Genomic DNA, 18,050 nt, shown 5'->3' on the forward strand with positions numbered 1-18,050 from the left:
TTGAAGTGGTTTTAATAGCTGGTTACCGCCGCAGCCGAAAGGGGGATCTAGGGGGTTCCCCCAGAAGAGTTTAATAACAGGTATACGGTATTTACCCTTCGGGCTGAATATTCAGCCGTTAAGTCCCTTGCCTTGGCAACTTAACGGGTGTTCGAAGTATTTTACTGTAACATGTCTACGATGGTACGAGCAATGCAACGCGCCGCATCACATGATGGATGCCCAGACAATTCCCTGCGCCACGCACATTTCCGTCAGATCATCAGTGACTTTACCTATTATTTTATTGCTTTTGCGGGTTGCTATAGCAGCGTGTGCTAATCGCTGCCCTAGCTTGAGAATACTCTTTTATTTGGCGGGCTGGTTAGCTACACTCGGTACACCTGCAATACAAATATCTGCTCTCTCGCGACGCAAAAAGCAGAATATGAATCCGGCCGGATTCGTATTCTGCTATTCTATCTCACTCAATAAAGCGGCCAACAAGAAACCTAATACAGATCTTGACGGGCAATCAATGAGCCTCCCTCCCTTTCGGCTTAGGTTCCTAGAATGATGCGCTAGGCTCTATGTGGATTAGCAGCTCTAGGCTTCTGAAAATGGATGGATTGTGACCGCGAAATTCGTGATTGGCTAAATTTCAGCCCGGCCACATCTTGACCGCGAAATTCTGATTGGCTATCAGACGGCAGAGCGACGACGACTTGGAAGAGTGGTAATGCCACAACAAGGGCAGAAGTAAAGGTAAAAATAGCTTTTCCGATATTGCAAAATCTAATTAAGTAGATTTGAGGCACGGTGAATATTTTTTATCAATTTTCCGCCTCTAAGTCTAGTCGGGTTTTCCCTAATGGTTAGCATTGAAGTCGACGTGCGAATACCTGTGATAATCTACGCTCCGTTGGAATATGCTGCAATGCAGCACATATCCACTGATGAAGCTTCCGAAACGGTTTATTCTCCCAATGGCCTCGCAGCCGACCATCATTAAAACCGAATAATGTTTGGGCAGCTTCTTGGGGGCTCTTAACACTCGCATGATTGCCCGATACCGCAGTCATACCATTGACCAGGGCAGCTGAAAGACCTTTGCGACAAAAATGGACATGATCGTCTAGGATCGCAGTGCGAACCTTTGGGCGGAGATCACCTTGAATCGAATGAAGGACGTCAGCCCTCATTTGCTGTAGACAAATGTGACAAAGCCATGACACAATCTGATCGGTTATAGCATCTTCTCTGGGATACCGCCGGAGCCACTCGAGGCCCAAGTCAGCACGGCGACTGAGGTCAAAGAAATGTTTAACATGGCCACCACATTTGAGATATCGCTGATGGAGAGTGCCATTCCCAAATAAGACTGAATCGGTAATGTCTGGAAGAAACCTCAACAGCGCCCAGTTGATGCAAGGCTCAATCCAGCAGTAACCATACTGCTCTAATGTTTGGCCAAAGCCAAGGCCGTAACGCACTTGTGGCAAGCCCACTGATTGGGGCAGCTCTCGTCTACTCCACCATAATGCCCCTTCTCGGGAGTAATCATGTCCTCCGACTGCAACTCGGAGACATCGGAGAAACATGTCCATTATCTTGGTTTGCTCCCATGTCGTCAGACCCGCGGGACACTGGGCTTGGACCAGCTCAAACCCGGTTGTAAACTTGTTAATATTGTGCCAGACGAAATCAACAAAAACAGGACTGCGAACTGCCCATAAATGAGGTGGAGGCCCCGGCAGCTTGATGGAGCGGGCTTCGGGGGTCAAAGAGCGTAGGACCGTCAGAACGCTTTGAAACAAGGCCCACGAAATACGATATTCCTCGCGGACACCGAAGGATCGTTGCTTAGAATCTGTTAGGCCATAGTGACAACGGCGCTTGCTGGCCAGATATGCTCGATCTGTGATGTTCTTGTCCGATGCTGGCTTGCCGCAAATCCTTTGCACACCATTGCGAAGCTGAGGGTCTAATGCCAAGTGCCGTAGATCTGGATTTTGAAATGGAAACGTGCGAGCGGCGTCTATGATCTCCTTGGTGAGACTGTACATCTGACCATAGAGGATACCTCCGCGGCGGAGTCGAGAGCTCGGAGGTGTCAGTGTAGTCATGCCGCCAGCATCTCGAAGCATTGACTCGTGGTAGAAGTTTTGGCCGGTCTTGGGAATGTTCCCATCATAGAGGTGATCGAGGTGATGACGGATGCAACAACGCCGCCAAAGGTATGTCTGAGCTTCAGGCGATGGAACGCTGTCGTGCAGTGGGCAGGTCTCTTTGCCCAGATCGATGTACAACCGGTCACTGCATATGTGGGAGAAGTCTAGAACATGGTGTAGCTTACAGTCAAAGTTCTCCATGACCGCAAGCAGATCAGATGGCGCATCCGGGTATTTGAACAGAAGCTTGGTGCCCTTTGCCTCGACGAAAAGCTCTGGATCGCGAAAGTCCTGCAATCCAGGTTGCCGTACCGCTGCGAGAATACGGTCCCACAGTTGCTGCAAGCCCTGCGGTGGTAGGAAATAGGTCATCCGGAGTTGAGTCCGATAACTAGGTGTCTCAAGCAAACGATCCTCTACTTTGGGAGCGCGGCAGGTAGCTAATGCGTGACGATAACTTGCCGGCAAGTGCTGGAGTCGATCGACATCGTAGACCTGACGGACAGCGGGATAGAAGATATCATCAAACCACCGCGACAACTGCTCGTCAGTCAACCGACTGAAGTCGTTGGAGCATGGCAAATGTGGAAAGAATAGGTGAAATGTGATGAAATCAGCGCCTTCGGCCCTCGCGAAGATGAAATGCGGCACGTCTTTCAGTCGTGACGGAATCAACCGGGGCCGCTCCGGATCTGGATCCACGTGATCCAAGGTCAGGTGAACGTCTGTGGAAATATTCTGACCATACTGAGGAGCAGAATAAAACCAAATCCCATGGACTGCTGTTGCAGGAGAAGTCACGAAACCTAAGATGCTATCGATGTCGAATGAAACGACCGGAGGAGTCTGTCGTGAATGTTCGGTGTGGAGACAGGCCTGCTTAGGCTTGCCTTCGAACTGTCGAGGTGTATGGCCAGAGAATAGCTCTTGCCATTGAGTAGGGTCCAGACGCATAGTCTCATGATGAACTTGAGAGGATAGCGCGAACGGTTTGTCAAGTGTGTGAGGCACATTACTTGAGAATAGTTGATCCAACCTATGATGGTTATGAGCTCCCTCAGCTTCGATATGCGTTGCTAGGTCTTCTCGATGTTTCTTAGTGCCACAACCATGAATCCCGACTAGAAACTGCTGAATAAACTTCTCGGTGGCATATTCCACGTCTGACCAGGTGTCGCCATCGGGAAGACCTGCTTCCTGTTCAGCATAGAACTCTGGAATTTGGGGCTCCGTCTGAGCTTCATGGTCTTTAGCACAGTGAAAGTGAAGGCAGACGGGTTCTTCATCGCCATAGGGATCCTACTCAATGCTATTCGCATTAGAATCCTCACCTACCTGCCTAGAGGTAATGGATATATCATCAGCAGGGATAAACTCTTGTTCAAACTCCCTAGTATCGACTGGCGCACTATTGGATCCCGCCTGCCTAGCCTCCTTCCCTGGTTCAAATGCTTGACACGATGATTCGGTCCGAGGGCTTGTGGTATCAATGCTTTGTTTTGCTTTTCGACGTAGCCGGTAGTCCCGGGCCCGTTTCGCATCTAGGCGACGCCAACGTCGCACAGCGGGGTCTTGTTCTTGAGCGCCAACAAATTTGAATCGTACTGTTGCTTCCCCGATGAGTGACATGTCCTGACTTTTACTAAAGTAATTAATATTGAAGAGTTTAGAAAGGGTGATAGCTCAATAACGGACAGAAGACCCTGAGGATTGTGATAGGGGCTCACGTTACTTTAATCGCAGGTTTCTTGAGGACACCTTTCCCCTTGCTGTGCCTGTATGGGTGCCGTTTCGTATAAATGACGGAGGTATACTTAGACAATTCTCGTCAGCTAATGTCAGACAACTAGTTTCACCGAGATCAGTGATGGCACCAGTCAATTAATAAGAATTATCTAAAGAACAAAAGAAATTGAGCAGTCGTGTGTTCGGGCATAGTTATTTAAGCTTATGTCGTTAGGAACGGAGTCCCTGATTGTCAGACAATTGGCTCCACAGGGTTCATTGATGGCACCAGTCAATTGATGAGAATTATCTGAAGAACAAAAGAAATTGAGCAGTCATGTGTTCAGGCAGAGCTATTTAAGCTCATATCGTTAGGATTGGAATCCTTGATGCGACAAGTTGGATGTGAAACCGGATACATGACCCCAAAGTACGGGCCGAGTTTCATATCCAGTCGCACGAACCTAGTGGTGATATGCGACACTGATGCAACAAGTTGAATGTGAAACCAGATGCACGACCGCAAAGTACGGGCGGCGTTTCATATCCAGTCGCACGAACCTCGTGGTAATATGGGACAGCTTATCTGCGCTAGCCAAATTGGGGAATCGTCACGATCTCTAAAAACTGTACTAATCCAAAAGAGGAAATCGTCACGGTCGAGCGATGACGGCATGCATTCTCGAGTTTAACAAGCAGTTACAACAGGAATATAGATCTAATCATTAAAAAAAAATCATTTTCATGTTCTTTAGCCATTAAACTCCCAGAAAGGGCTATATAAGATAAGGGACCTTGGTTGTGTTTCTGAAGATCTACTACCAAATTGCCCCTTCGAGTGTGTACCTAGGCTCAGTCATATAACCTGAGATAAAGAACATTCAGCCACGCCGGAGACATGCCTCCAGCTCAATAGACATGCCTCCAGCTCAACAGTAAGTGCTGTCGTTGTACTTGGCCTGCGCCTTGGACTTCGCTCGACTAACAGCTGCATTAGTTCCTGTACAGATCACAGATCACAACCTCTTAGATAATAGGAATAGTTTATCGAAATGTTAGGGGATTCAATAGACCTACTTGATTCGTGCCGATGAAAAATGTGTAGTCTATCGATTTTCACGTCTCTCTTTCTCAGAGTCTCTCCCCCCACCCCTTGTTGGTAGAAAAATGGAGTCTGTATTCCTCTCATCCACGCAAGTCACGAGCGGGGTTATTCGTAGCTGGGAAAGGCAAATATATTCAAAGATTTATGTTTCCGTATTCTGCACTAATAGTACTAACCAATGAAACGGAAGAAATAACAGAAGAGAACAGATATGGAAAAGTCAAGACATCGCCAACACAAAGAAGCGGGTGGATATCCAGACCTTCCTGGACATGTCCATTAGCCACCGACGAAAAACCAAAGGCTAAGAGTGGACAGTCAGGTAGAAACACTGCCTGAGCCCGCGTCATCGCGCCCAATTTACTTCTGCTTCTTGAAGGTCTCCCTCAGAACCCTCACTTCCAGATTTGCAGCCTTACCATCTTGGTTCAGGCTGAAAACGAAGTCATCGGCAGCAACATTCCCATAGTTGACACTGTCAACACCAGACCATTGCTCTGGGGCATCATCCAAGATGTGAAAATTGTTGCCTTTGGAAGTTGTCATAAAGAGTGCCCGATACGAAACGTGACCGGATTTTTTCCCATGAGAAGACGTCGACGTATGGAGATTGGTCACCTGGAGTCGTATGGCTTGCTGTTCTCCATCTTCCACCATGCCTTGTGCTACTTGTTGAATGTCGACGCCTCGACTGACCCAGCTTTTAACTAGAAGCCCTTTCTCGTCGGCCGTGATACTGATGGAGGAGTTTTCCTGCTTTGTGGTTGACGCGTATGTCCCGCAGAGGTTCTCACAGGCTTGGATGCCGCTGATTTTCTCGAGAGCAGGCAGGAGGGACGATGTCACCAATTCTGTGGCTACCTTTATGGCGGGGCTGCTGGTGATGCCAGCCGTCAAGATAGAAAAGGTGATTTGGAAATCCGGAATAAGCACCAGCAACGAATTGTACCTGCCCAGCGAGCCAGACTTTGTGTACAAGTCAATGACACGTCCGTTGGTTATGTTGCTCCTCGTTCGGTGGATCTCCCAGGGACTTCCGACGGACAAGCTCAGTGACGCGGTGTGAGAAGTGGGCTTCATCCAGCGCCTGGTAATGGCCGGAGACAGTTGCCGGTTCTGCAGGACTGCTTGGCCAAAACGAGCCAAATCCAGTGAGGAGGAATACAATCCTGCGGTTCTAGTTGCGGTGTCAGTGGAACCACCAGGACAGAGGAGTGCGAGAGGGGCTAAAAGTAAACTTACGGTGCTTCGTCGCCGGTATCTTGAAACCACGCACTATCGCCGTTGGGAATCACTGGGACATTGTGGGCCGTTGGCCGCTCCGTGCCCGTACCACTGAGACGCAGTGGCTTCACAACAGATGATTGTAGTAGATCGTGATACGATTTCCCGGACAGGCGTTCAAGTACATAACCCAGAATGCGGTAGGCAGCGTTCGAGTAGACGGGTGTGCTATGGGTGGCGAAGATGGGATGTCTTTGAGTGAAGCCCTCGAAGTATTCTACCCGTGAAGTGTTAGGCTCGTGCGAAACAATTAGAGCAATGGTAAGAGTAGTTTTACCTTTTCGGTTGCAGGGCGGCAGAGTAGAGTTTCCCGCACAATCAGGAACATCCTTTGACGGAAGCTTTGGCAGACCAGCCTCTTCCCTGGGGAAGTCTTGGCTCGCCAAGTCACCATTGCTAACTATCGGAAAGTCAGCTTCATTTCACTAGACTTCCGGCAACCAAGACGTAAGCCACTTACAGTCTCTCCCAATACCAGAAAGATGAGATGTCAAGGAGCCAATGGTTACTTCATCCCAGTCCACAGAGTCAATTGCATCATTCGTACTCTTGGAATGCCCACGTAATTCGGGTATAAAATCTGTGACTGGCTTGTCCCAATGTTCCCACCCGTAGTTGACCAAAAGCATGTAGGCAGTGAAGAGCTTCGAAATGCTACCAATTCGATACACCGAGTCTTGAGTAACATTAAGAGTGCTCCCAGCACTCTCGTTGAGGTTGGAAGACGAGTAATGGAAATCGAACAAGGGAGTGTTGCCGGCATCAGTGGACAAGACCGTGATGGATACTGAATCTTCACCGCTCATCGAACTGGCAAAACCATCATGATCCCGAAATGCCGTGTTCAAGGTGTCGGAAAGGTTGGCAAGAACGGGGTGCATGATTCCCACTGACCCCAGGTTGAGTGGAGGAGGGACCACGGGTCCGAGCAAAGAGAGGCTCATTCTGACGAAGCAGGTAAAAAATGTTTGTAGGTCCTTGAGAGAGATGAAAAGCCGTGAGTGATGAATGGTAAGTTTAATATCGATTCTCCTATAGATTTTTATATTTCATCTTCGGTCAAGCTAATCTGACGTATTCCCGCGTGGCTGGTCTCGCAGCATCCGGCCCGCCATAGCCAAGATCGCCAGAAGCGGTAATTAGGCGGTCCGATACTTGACGCCGAAGACAGCGGACGTTAGACGGTCGATGGAAAGCGGGAATTAAGTGGAGACGGGAATTAGGTGGTCTAGACAATTCGCCATGGCTCAATTCCACCCAGCCGGTGCCCCTCAGGATCAAATGGTTTATACAACATTGGCCGTGTAAGATCGCAATTGAGAACACATCCAGGCTACGGTACGAGCAGTACATGGGGCATTATCATTGAAATAATCATTGAACGTCGTTTTCAAACTCCCCACCATCAAATAGGTCCTTGCTAATCAAAACAAATGGGTATGGATGTAAAAACTCGTAAATGCGTTGCCCCCATCTCATGAACATATCCAGGCTATAATTGATCATGAATTGCCCAAATACGCTAATCCCTCTGGAAACCACATTAAAACAGGAGAACTCAATAACTCTAGTCGAGACGGCTCTGAAGCAACTCAATCTGGCCGTCAAGCTGCGCAAGCCGCCCAGCAGTATCTTGGTGGGAACTCGCCGCCGCCACGGCTTCTCGTAGGCTCTGCGCTGCATCGAGGTGGTTCCTAACATGTCGATTATCCGAAGAACCACCTCGATCATCATCCCCCCTTTGTTTTGGGTCTGCGCTGTGCTTGAGAAACGGAGAATGCAGACGAGGTGGCCCCTGACCCCGAAGGCACATCCAAAAACAGGTACCAGCACATATATTTCGTAGCATTTGAGGTGCGGCATCAATCAGAGAGTAAGATGTGCCGGAATTCCCTTGAAGCATGGTCTGTTTTGCCCATTGGGCTATTTCAACAACGCCATGGGCTGCACGGAGAGTCTCGGACTCGATGCGTAGAGCAGCAATCTCCCCATCCAATGTGCTTTGTTCCCGAAGACCAAACTTGGAGACACAATCGTCTATTTGCAAGTAACAGTTGAGTTCCAGGCATCTGAGAGCCGCACGACGCAAATTAGTACGTGGATCTGATGCCCCGGACAAAGGGTCGGCTTTAACACCGGCCCGGATTTGTAGATGCGCTGGACAACCAGCCCGCCAGTTTTGAAGATCAGCATAGAGGCCGTCCAAGTCTTTAAGCTTGATCCCCAGACGTCTTGTAGAACCATAGCAAAGAGACTGTGCAATTTTGCGAGCAACCATTGCTAGGCTGAGCATAGTGTCGAGGTAGCCCTCTGTTTTGTTTAAAGATAAATCTTCGGCGATTTCGGCATCATCATCCCGGATCCGTGAACTGGTTTTGCGGTTGAGAGTGTGGAAGGCGTCCAGGCCGTATACGTGCCAAAAAAGAAGCGTCCGGCGGTCGTTGGCCTTTGAAAACATCAGCCGTTCCGATGATGAAGCGACATGGTGACACTGGATTTCGGACTGCAGAGTCATCATGACGAGCGAGTCGTGTCCAAGGAAAAGCTTGGCGAGGTGTGATTGAAGCGGCTGCCCGTATGAGGCGTCGTACTCAAAGCCCACCATGAGTGCGAGGGCCTCCAGGTCATCTAGCCGGACTGACCCTCCATGATTCGGGCTGTTGTGAGTCTCAAAGATAGCGTCTTGAAACTGACGAGCAAGCCGCTGCTGAAGGTCCCAGTTATCCAAGTCTGTCGGAATAAAGGGCACTCCACGGCACGCCACAGCACTTGAAAGCGCACGGCTGCATCGACCAGAGCGGTAATCCTCCCAGAAAGAGTCCTCAAAAAGGATGGGCATCGAGCTGGCGGCAATATCAAAATACGCGTGCAACGCATTGTCAAACAGAGCTTGGTCGATACATTGTGCTTCTGATGAGGATGAATGCGGAGCGGTCTCGAGTCCATCGTCACGGCGCGGCTCATTGCCTGTTTCAGCATTGTTGGCACCCAGCGTTTGGCTGGGATCATTCAACATCAACATCTGATGAGCCCAGTCTGCCGAATCATACTGATCCGGAATAAATATTTGGTCGAGAAAGGAAGTGCTGTCTGAGCTAATCCCCAGAAGCTGATCCCAGATTTCGAAATTAACAGGTGGACTCTGATTGGAATGGCTTTCGCCTGTTGCTGGCCCTGGCAAGGAGGCTGCAGAGTGAATAAACGATGCTGGAGTGGGAGCTGCGTTATCGCCATGCTGCGTTGAAGGCAAGAGTGGAGGCTGGGAAGTGGTGGGAGACGAGTTGATTGCAGCGTCTTGAGACTCCCTGAAATCAAAATCATGCGGCCGCTTTCTTTTTTGAATGCGAGCGTCGTCGGAGTCATCAAGACGGCATGGGACCTGGCGTAGCTCACAATGCGAGCAGCTTTGGTGGCCCTGGCTTACTCGGACTACGCGGTCGCATTTGATCTTTCGCCGGAAACAGAAGTCGCACGACCCACGCTGAGTTCCTCTCTTGAGCTGCATTTCGATGTAATTCAGAACAGATAAGGCGGCGGGTGGCTAATTATCGATTATTCTGCAATGTTCCCTGTCGCGGAAGCAAAGGGCGCGAGTAGAAAAGCTTATCGGTGGTTGAGCGGGACTTACGCGGGATTTAAGCGGTAATTACGCGGACAAACCACGGATATAATTAAGCGGTAGATAGCGCGATTCAGACGGACATGGCGTGGGTCTTGTAAACGGGACTTCACAGTGACCACCATCAAGCTATAAGGATAGATAAATGAACAAAAGAAATCATCATTTCAGAATTCCAGTTCAGAAACCCTCAAGCCCACACATTCAAGCCAGTATGAATTCCACCGACTCCAGTCGTGTTGCCCCTAACGGTGTTGGGGCAATCAACTTCGTCCCAATACTAGCTGCAAACACTATCTTTCTAACCATTTTTTGCATACTCCTATTTCTACATTGTATTCTCGTCCTTCGTTTCTGGAGATATTATGGTTATGCCATCGGCATGATCGGGGGTTTGCTCCTGGAACTTATTGGCTACGCTGCCAAGGTCCAGCTTGCCCATAACCAAAGCAACAAAAATGCGTACATCGGGTTTGTACTCACTCACTCATCTACCACAATCTGCCTGTTGGCTGACTTATTCTCAGCTTTATCATTGGGCTGACTCTTGGTCCCACCTTCCTGTCGTCTTCACTGTATCTTGGGATCAGCGCCTTGCAACGATACTTCAATGCCACTTGCTTCTCACCCGTCGGTCCTAAACTCTTTTCCACCATTTTTATTCTTGGAGACTTCATATGTCTTGCTTTCATTGGCGTGGGAGGTTCCTTGGCCGCCATCTATTCCGATCAACCCATCGGCGTGAACCTCATGATAGCTGGACTTGCTACGCAGGTTTTCTTCACCGCCATATTTTGCATTGTGCTATTCATTCTCTTCTGGAGTACCAGGGAAAGGCTAGCCACAGATCCTAAGCGGTGGTTTATGCTCGGTGAGTGGCATACATACAACCCAACCAAGCATGGAAAAATCAAAGGCATTGGCTAATTCAAATATTACATTGACAGGCGCCGCTATTGCTTCAGCATGTCTTTTTCTCCGCTCGTGCTGGAGGGTTGCAGAATTGAGCGACGGATTTAACGGGCCCCTGGCATCAAAAGAAGGCATCTTTATTGCTCTAGACAGCATTCCAATTACCCTGATGTCGGTCATTCTCACCCTGCTTCACCCAGGGTACTGGTTTTCGGGTCAATTTGAGGGTCAAAGAAAGATGGATTTGGAGCTTCTTTAATAGTCGAGCTACACAGTCCGTAGTTAGGGAGGTTCAAATATGCCAAAAAGGAGTTAATAGTGATACTATGATTGTGGAAAGTAAAATATCTGCCTTATATATAGACCGACGGTTCAGGGAGTATGGGGATACTCAAGTTGGCGAAGCACTTAAAGGCATCCAGAGTGGCAAGAGCCTTTAGAACCGAGATAGTAAACCTTTATATATGGCAGAAGCCGGTACTAGAAATCCGGTTATGGACGCAATCTGTTTTTCCAGTTGGCCACAGAAGAGCTGTAGCCAAAAGTGGACTCGACGCTCATGGCAGAGGTTTCCGATGAGCATGTTGTCAAAGGTACATAATCTGCTTCCTTGTCCTCAACTGGTTTCCCTTCTCTTGATATGTCCAGATGAACTCCATCTGCACCCGGAGGAGCAGTCTTCGCTTCACTCTTTGCCCTCGTCACTCCTTAGTATCCGCCCGAGATCTCTTCTCCGCTATGTTGTCTAAGACAGTCCTTGCCGTGGCCGCATGCGTCCTCGCCTCCGCCAACGCCATCTGGCCCGTCCCCCAGAACATTTCCACGGGAGAGAAAGTGCTTTTCATGGACCAAACCGTCCTTGTGACCTACAACGGACAAGCTGTACGCTGGACTCCCCCTGATGCCTGTGACCGTGACGAAGCTGTGCAGCCCGATGCTGAGACTGAGACGTTGTTCAACGAGCAGGTTTCCTACACGTACGGCTAAACTCCCGATGCCGGCGCCAACTATAGCAGCAAGGACATTGTCCAGTCCGGCGTCTCACGCGCCTTCAAGGCCATTTTCCAGGACAACTTTGTGCCCTGGAAGCTCCGCGAGCGCCACTCCGACTTTGAGCCCGATGCCAAGTCTAAGACGTCGATCAAGTCCATCGAGATTACCCAGACATACAAGGACTCGCCCAGCGTCTTCAAGCCCAAGGCCGGCGATGTCGACGAGTCGTATTCGCTGACCGTCTCTGAGGACGGCAAGGTGGCTATCAAGGCCAAGTCATCGACGGGCGTGCTCTACGGGCTCGAGTCCTTCTCGCAGCTCTTCAAGCACAGCGCCGGCACCTTCTGGTACACGCCCAATGCCCCCGTGTCCATCGAGGACGAGCCGCGGTTCCCGCACCGAGGCGTCCTGCTCGACGTCGCCCGCTCGTTCCTCGGGGTGGACGACATCAAGCGCACCATCGACGCCATGGCCTGGAGCAAGCTGAACCGCCTGCACCTGCACGTCACCGACTCGCAGTCGTGGCCCCTGGAGATCCCCGCGCTGCCCGAGCTGGCCGAGAAGGGCGCCTGCCACAGGGGCCTCTCGTACTCGCCCCAGGACGTCAAGGACCTCTACGAGTACGGCATACCCCGCGGCGTCGAGGTGGTGCTGGAGATTGACATGCCCGGCCACATTGGCGTCGTCGAGCTAGCCTACAAGGACCTCATTGTCGCCTACGACGCCAAGCCCTACGACCAGTACTGCGCCGAGCCTCCCTGCGGCGCCTTCCGCCTGAACAGCACTGCCGTCTATAGCTTCCTCGACACGCTTTTTGGCGACCTCTTCCCCCGCATCGCCCCCTACACGGCCTACTTCCACACCGGCGGTGACGAGCTCAAGGAGAACGACTCGAACCTTGACCCCGATATCAGGTCCAACGACACCAAAGTTCTGTCTCCGCTGCTGCAAAAGTTTGTCAGCTACACCCACGAAAAGGTCCGCACGGCCGGTCTAACCCCGCTGGTATGGGAGGAGATGGTGACGACGTGGAACTTGACCATTGGCAGTGACGTCCTCGTGCAGTCGTGGCTCGGAGGATCCGCCGTCAAGGACCTGGCCGAGGGTGGCCGCAAGGTCATTGACAGCAACTACGAGTTTTGGGTAAGTGTCAGGTTCATGTGTTGAGCAAGTATCGAGACTAACTCACACCTTTCTAGTACCTCGACTGCGGCCGCGGCCAGTGGCTCAACTTTGCCAACGGCGACACGTTCAAAAAGTACTACCCCTTCAACGATTGGTGCGGTCCCACCAAGAGCTGGCAGCTCGTCTACGCGCACGATCCCTTGGCCGGCATCTCTAAGAACGCGGTGCAGAACGTGCTGGGCGGCGAGGTGGCCGTGTGGACCGAGACCATCGACGCCGTCAACCTCGACACGCTCGTGTGGCCTCGCGCCAGCGTCGCCGGCGAGGTGCTCTGGTCAGGCCGCCAAGACGCCGCCGGGCAGAACCGCTCGCAGTACGATGCGATGCCTCGCCTTGCCGAGTTCCGCGAGCGCCTGGTGGCCCGCGGCGTGCGCACGTCGCCCATCCAGATGACATTTTGCACGCAGAGCAATGTGACTAAATGTGCTGCCTAGACGAGGAGTCAATTCGTTTATTTATTTTTTATTTTTTTTTTCTTTGGGGGGTTTGGGGGGTTTGGGGGTTTATTAGATGCAGAGAGGTCTGAACATGATAACATTGGCACATTGGCCGTACATGCCACTATCATGCCCACGTTCTTATTCCAGGAATCTGGGGTCGTCTACGTAGGGTTGCGTTCCACATTCAACGTCCTCGATAGTACAAAAAAAAGGGCCGTATTACTCCGAATCATGAAAATTTAATCTGTGGTGGATGCCGCATTAAGCGGCGGCAGCGTTTTGGTCTCGGGTACAACAGATAAGATTGAGGAATGCCCTTGCATACTCTCGGATGATTGGTTGTCTGCACACGGCCACCAGTCTGGCGCGAGGTACGAAACGCAGAAAGTTGGTCGCATGACGGTTTCCTATGCGCCCAAGACCAACGACGCCAACGTTGAGAATCCGCTTGTTGCTTGCCATTGTGAATGATGTGTCTGAAGATACGGTTCGACGTATGCGAATGAACGGGTTGTATGTTCTCCCCTGGTAATTTCAGGGAGAATTTGTTTATATACCATGTTGCAAGGAGACCCCGATCTGCATGCTACTATGAAAAAGGCAAAAAAAGTCCATCAAAGGTGGGTTTGTTATGCGTCAGCCAGGGACCATCTTCACGCAGCCAGTTACCTATACATTCAACCTTCTCAAGATTCTCGCAAGTCATTCGTTCTCTATCCCAGGAGAGAGTACGTCGACCACCAGAGAAAGCAGATTCCGGATCAGCTGATTCAGGCGCGATCGAGAGGATATCAATAGCCATTCGACTTAGCTGAGGATAAGTCTTCCGCTGATCCTTATGACACCACCATTGAAGTGGTGATCCACTTATTTTGATGGGTGTTGCCTTGATAAAGTCTCCAAGATCGTCCATACTATCACCCAGATCCTCGGTGACTTCCAACTCTTCAAGTAAAGCGTCCCACTCGTTCGGCTGCCGCTTTTGCGAAGCAGATACCTCATCAACCGACTCTGCAGGTCCAGTCTCAGGCTGAGTTTTGTACTCTTCTTCCCAAATTGTACGGACACCAGCAATGGCGTTCTCGTGCCATGACTCTGGCCAGTGGCGCTCAATGTACCTGATTCGCTTTGAAGGATCAAGAAGGAGGGCGGCAGCGTAAACAGGCGCATCTTCGGTCATAGTATAATACTTGTCGAGAATGAACCAGCCCATCTCAATTGAATGAAGGATACGGTGATCAAGCATCTCTGGCTTCGAGTAATGTTCCTAAGATTGGATAATTAGCCAAGTTAGGGTTTAGAGTCTATCAAGTGATAGCAAACCTTGTTCTTTTCATAGTGGCGTAATAAACCATCCATAATTGTCAATATTTGCGACAATGTAGAATTCTTACCCTCAGCCCATAAAGTTGCCGACGCGAATGGGTGGAGAAATCTATGTGTTTCTTCAAGGTAATCCCAATCTGGTGAGTTGAGGATATTATTGTTGATCTCCTTATCGTAATCAAGCAATTCTTGCTTGATCTGTGATTGTCTTCGGATAAGATTATCGATCAGCTTATACCAAGAGTTCCATCGGGTGTCGTTATCGATCCCAAGCCGCAAGCCTACTCGATCCTCCCATAGATCACTGTGGATAGATGAATTTCGAAGCCAGACCGCAATGTTATGTAGTTTACGCATCGCCGGGATGGTTTGCCAGCCTCTGAATTTGTCATCCTTGAAATCGGGGGGCTTCGGAGCGGCCCTTTTAGCCTTTCCCTTCCATATCTTACTGAAAGACTGTTCTTGCTGTCCCGAAGCTTCCGGCCGCGATGTTGGCTCATTGGCGGATACATCATAGAGTGTAAAGTAGAATTGTTCGTACATCTCGGCGCCGGTTACGTCGCTAGCAGCGGCAAGTGCTGCGCGTAAAGCTTCTTTCGAGGACGCAAGGAGAAAGGCTTGAAGGGAGAGATTTATGATATGAGCGATACATCGGATTCGACGCTGGTTGAGATGGAAAGATATCTAGATTCAGTTAGCCAACCACCTATTAATCAACGTTCTAAATAACATACACCGTATTTATCCTGTAGCATCTGAGAGAGATGCTTTAAACAGGTATCGTTTGAAGTAGCATTATCGCCGGTATAGTAGCCGATTTGCTTCGCAATACCGTATTCTTCCATTGCTTCCGCCATTAGAGTTGCTTGGCGTTCGCCACTGTGGTTGTATCGACATTCAGGCATAGCTAGCAGGGCCTTTTGAAGTTGATAGCCATTATCAACCCATCTAGCGCATACTGCTAAAATGCCATGCCGATGAGGCGATGTCCAGAGATCGGTCGAGAGATGGATCTTTGTCGCATATCACCACTAGGTTCGTGCGACTGGATATGAAACGCGGCCCGTACTTTGGGGTCGTGTATCCGGTTTCACATCCAACTTGTCGCATCAAGGATTCCAATCCTAACGATATGAGCTTAAATAGCTCTGCCTGAACACATGGCTGTTCAATTTCTTTTGTTCTTCAGATAATTCTCATCAATTGACTGGTGCCATCAATGATCCCTGTGGAGCTAGTTGTCTGACAATATTCTTTCTATGAAGGCACCATGCAAGTTCAGTGCAAGTTGTAACACCCACCGGGTATCATTTCTTGCGCCAGAGAACACCTTTGAAAATACCATCCAGGACCACCTGATGCATAGCCCCACCTAATGCATCACCAAAATTTCGATCCTCCTATACAAAATCTAAATTTTAGTGCACGCAAAAATAGACCACCATGCCAATAAAAATCAAAGCTAGTAAAAAGTCTCTCCATAAAATTAATCAAATTTTACTATCTGCGTGGTTTTTTTTACCTCTCGACCGCTGCGTGTGCGCTGGCAGTGTTTTATTACGACCCCAAAGTCCTCACTTTCGTTCTCTAACCTGGCATCCACCTTAATCACCGACTCGACCTCCTCATCCACATCCACTTCTATTTCTACCTCCTTTGAGCTACGAAGAGCTTCTTCAGCCACTAGAGCCTCCGCCAGAGCCATAAATCGTCGGTTCAGGTTCGGTACCGCCTTTCTTTTCTTCCCTCGCCGCAGCTAGGCCATTTGCTCCTCGAGGCCAGTAATCCGCGCATTCTGAACGGCCACCTTTATCTCTAAACCTTCTAGCCCCTTTGCGATCTTACTATGCTTCCGCCTGGTTAGACGACTTCGGTATTTGGCCAAATCTCTCACCTGGCGGCTCGTTTTCGGCGTATCATCTAAGTGTAGTTGAGGAGGGCTAGGCGTCTTAAAACGTTCTGGCACCTTTTCTTTGTCCGGTTAAATTTCCGAATGTATTAGAGCTTTATGACGATTTATTGGCTAATTTCCAGTAAATCTCTAGCCAGATAAGATAATCTCCTTCCTTATGCCCGCCTCTCTAGCTTTCGCATATGCCCGAATAAAGTTGACTTTGTTGACCGGCGTAGAATCGGTCAAACTAGCCAGCTTTTGGAGTTCTTTCCGATACGCACCTTTGATGATATTAAAAATCCCATTATCTAACGGTTATAGACCATAAGAACAATGTGCTAGTAGGTAATAGTAGTAGACATTATTCAGAAAGCACGTAACCATCCACTTATCCTAGATGCTCGTCAGCGATCTTATAGCCAGAGACTTTGCGGTAAAAACCCCAAAAGACTTACCTATGTATAGCTTCCGTGACCATCAAGGATAATAAGTCTCTCATCTGATGCATTACGAGGCTCTATTTAAGGTAGATAGACGTCTTTTAACCACTCGAGAGCTATATGGTTGTCGGTCCAGCCGTTCGGTGATATGATATAGTGCTAGTCCGCTATCAATTTGAATTCATTAAGAAACCACTACTTTTATAGCTCTTTTCCTTTAAAGATAATTCCCGGTTTTAAAGCGCGATTAATTGCGGTGATAGCCTTAATAAACGAGGTCTATGTGCGTGACTGAACGCCTTTTAATATTACCTTCTTCTTCGGGTCGAAGCTCCCGATTACGAGGCTATCCAGGCCTCATAGACAACCAATTAGCTATGCCCTATAAAAACCCATAGAGTACTTATAGAAGACTTACCGAAACCCACTATTATACCGCCCTCGTCCACGTTAACCGTGTTCTCAGGCTTAATCTAGCCGTATTTGTTCTCCCGGATATCGAAGTACCAATTGACCGTCCTCGGAGTAAACCCGTCAAATCTGGCGGCTTCCTAACGTTTTCCAAGCTTAATAGATAGTTGTGGGTGATGTTTGACGAACCTCGTGGTCCAGTGCTTGTCCAAAGGTTTGTTGAAGGATGGCCTCGACACAGGCGCGGAGCTGGCTATGAGAGGGAGCATAGCCCAGAGACTCTTATCACAGCACCCAACGAAGGAGAGTCTCCTATTGGCTCTTTGAAATATGCAGGTGGCCTGGATATGTTCATTCCTGCTTGCTTAACCGGAAAATCGTCTCGAAATGGTCCACTGAGGTACTCCACGTTTCTGGGCCGCCTCAGTCTACGATAGGCCTCTATTAGTGATATCAAATATAGCCTCAGCTACGTCGTCTTCAGTATAAACATGCCAAACCATTATGGCAAGAGTTCTACCACGTAAACTAGGTGATATGCCTACTTGAGTGTATGTAGTTGCATA

At 49.4% G+C, this 18,050-nt stretch overlaps 5 protein-coding genes across 5 annotated transcripts; 1 reads left to right on the forward strand and 4 right to left on the reverse strand.

Annotated features, from left to right (window-relative positions):
- Positions 1 to 854: 854 nt before the first annotated feature.
- Positions 855 to 3,779, reverse strand: MRS44_018789 (uncharacterized protein; the record flags this gene model as incomplete). The annotated part of the gene is made up of 2 exons (XM_065615296.1): positions 855 to 3,388; positions 3,482 to 3,779. 2 exons carry the CDS (start codon positions 3,777 to 3,779, stop codon positions 855 to 857), a joined length of 2,832 nt encoding a protein of 943 aa, XP_065471368.1.
- Positions 3,780 to 5,340: 1,561 nt separating this feature from the next.
- MRS44_018790 (uncharacterized protein) lies at positions 5,341 to 7,145 on the reverse strand (the record flags this gene model as incomplete). The annotated part of the gene is made up of 3 exons (XM_065615297.1): positions 5,341 to 6,157; positions 6,223 to 6,664; positions 6,725 to 7,145. The coding sequence occupies 3 exons, from the start codon at positions 7,143 to 7,145 to the stop codon at positions 5,341 to 5,343; spliced, it is 1,680 nt and encodes a 559-aa protein (XP_065471369.1).
- A 686-nt stretch (positions 7,146 to 7,831) lies between these two features.
- On the reverse strand, positions 7,832 to 9,769 carry MRS44_018791 (uncharacterized protein; the record flags this gene model as incomplete). Its single annotated transcript, XM_065615298.1, has 1 exon — positions 7,832 to 9,769. The coding sequence occupies one exon, from the start codon at positions 9,767 to 9,769 to the stop codon at positions 7,832 to 7,834; it is 1,938 nt and encodes a 645-aa protein (XP_065471370.1).
- A 328-nt stretch (positions 9,770 to 10,097) lies between these two features.
- MRS44_018792 (uncharacterized protein) lies at positions 10,098 to 13,407 on the forward strand (the record flags this gene model as incomplete). Its single annotated transcript, XM_065615299.1, has 5 exons — positions 10,098 to 10,354; positions 10,411 to 10,754; positions 11,508 to 11,772; positions 11,812 to 12,931; positions 12,988 to 13,407. The coding sequence occupies 5 exons, from the start codon at positions 10,098 to 10,100 to the stop codon at positions 13,405 to 13,407; spliced, it is 2,406 nt and encodes an 801-aa protein (XP_065471371.1).
- Positions 13,408 to 13,674: 267 nt separating this feature from the next.
- Positions 13,675 to 15,644, reverse strand: MRS44_018793 (uncharacterized protein; the record flags this gene model as incomplete). Its single annotated transcript, XM_065615300.1, has 4 exons — positions 13,675 to 13,889; positions 14,083 to 14,680; positions 14,737 to 15,423; positions 15,474 to 15,644. 4 exons carry the CDS (start codon positions 15,642 to 15,644, stop codon positions 13,675 to 13,677), a joined length of 1,671 nt encoding a protein of 556 aa, XP_065471372.1.
- Positions 15,645 to 18,050: the final 2,406 nt, after the last annotated feature.

The sequence above is a fragment of the Fusarium solani genome, assembly GCF_023522795.1.
Source record: "Fusarium solani strain SB1 chromosome Unknown bctg00000017, whole genome shotgun sequence".
Taxonomy (NCBI): Eukaryota; Fungi; Ascomycota; class Sordariomycetes; order Hypocreales; family Nectriaceae; genus Fusarium; species Fusarium solani.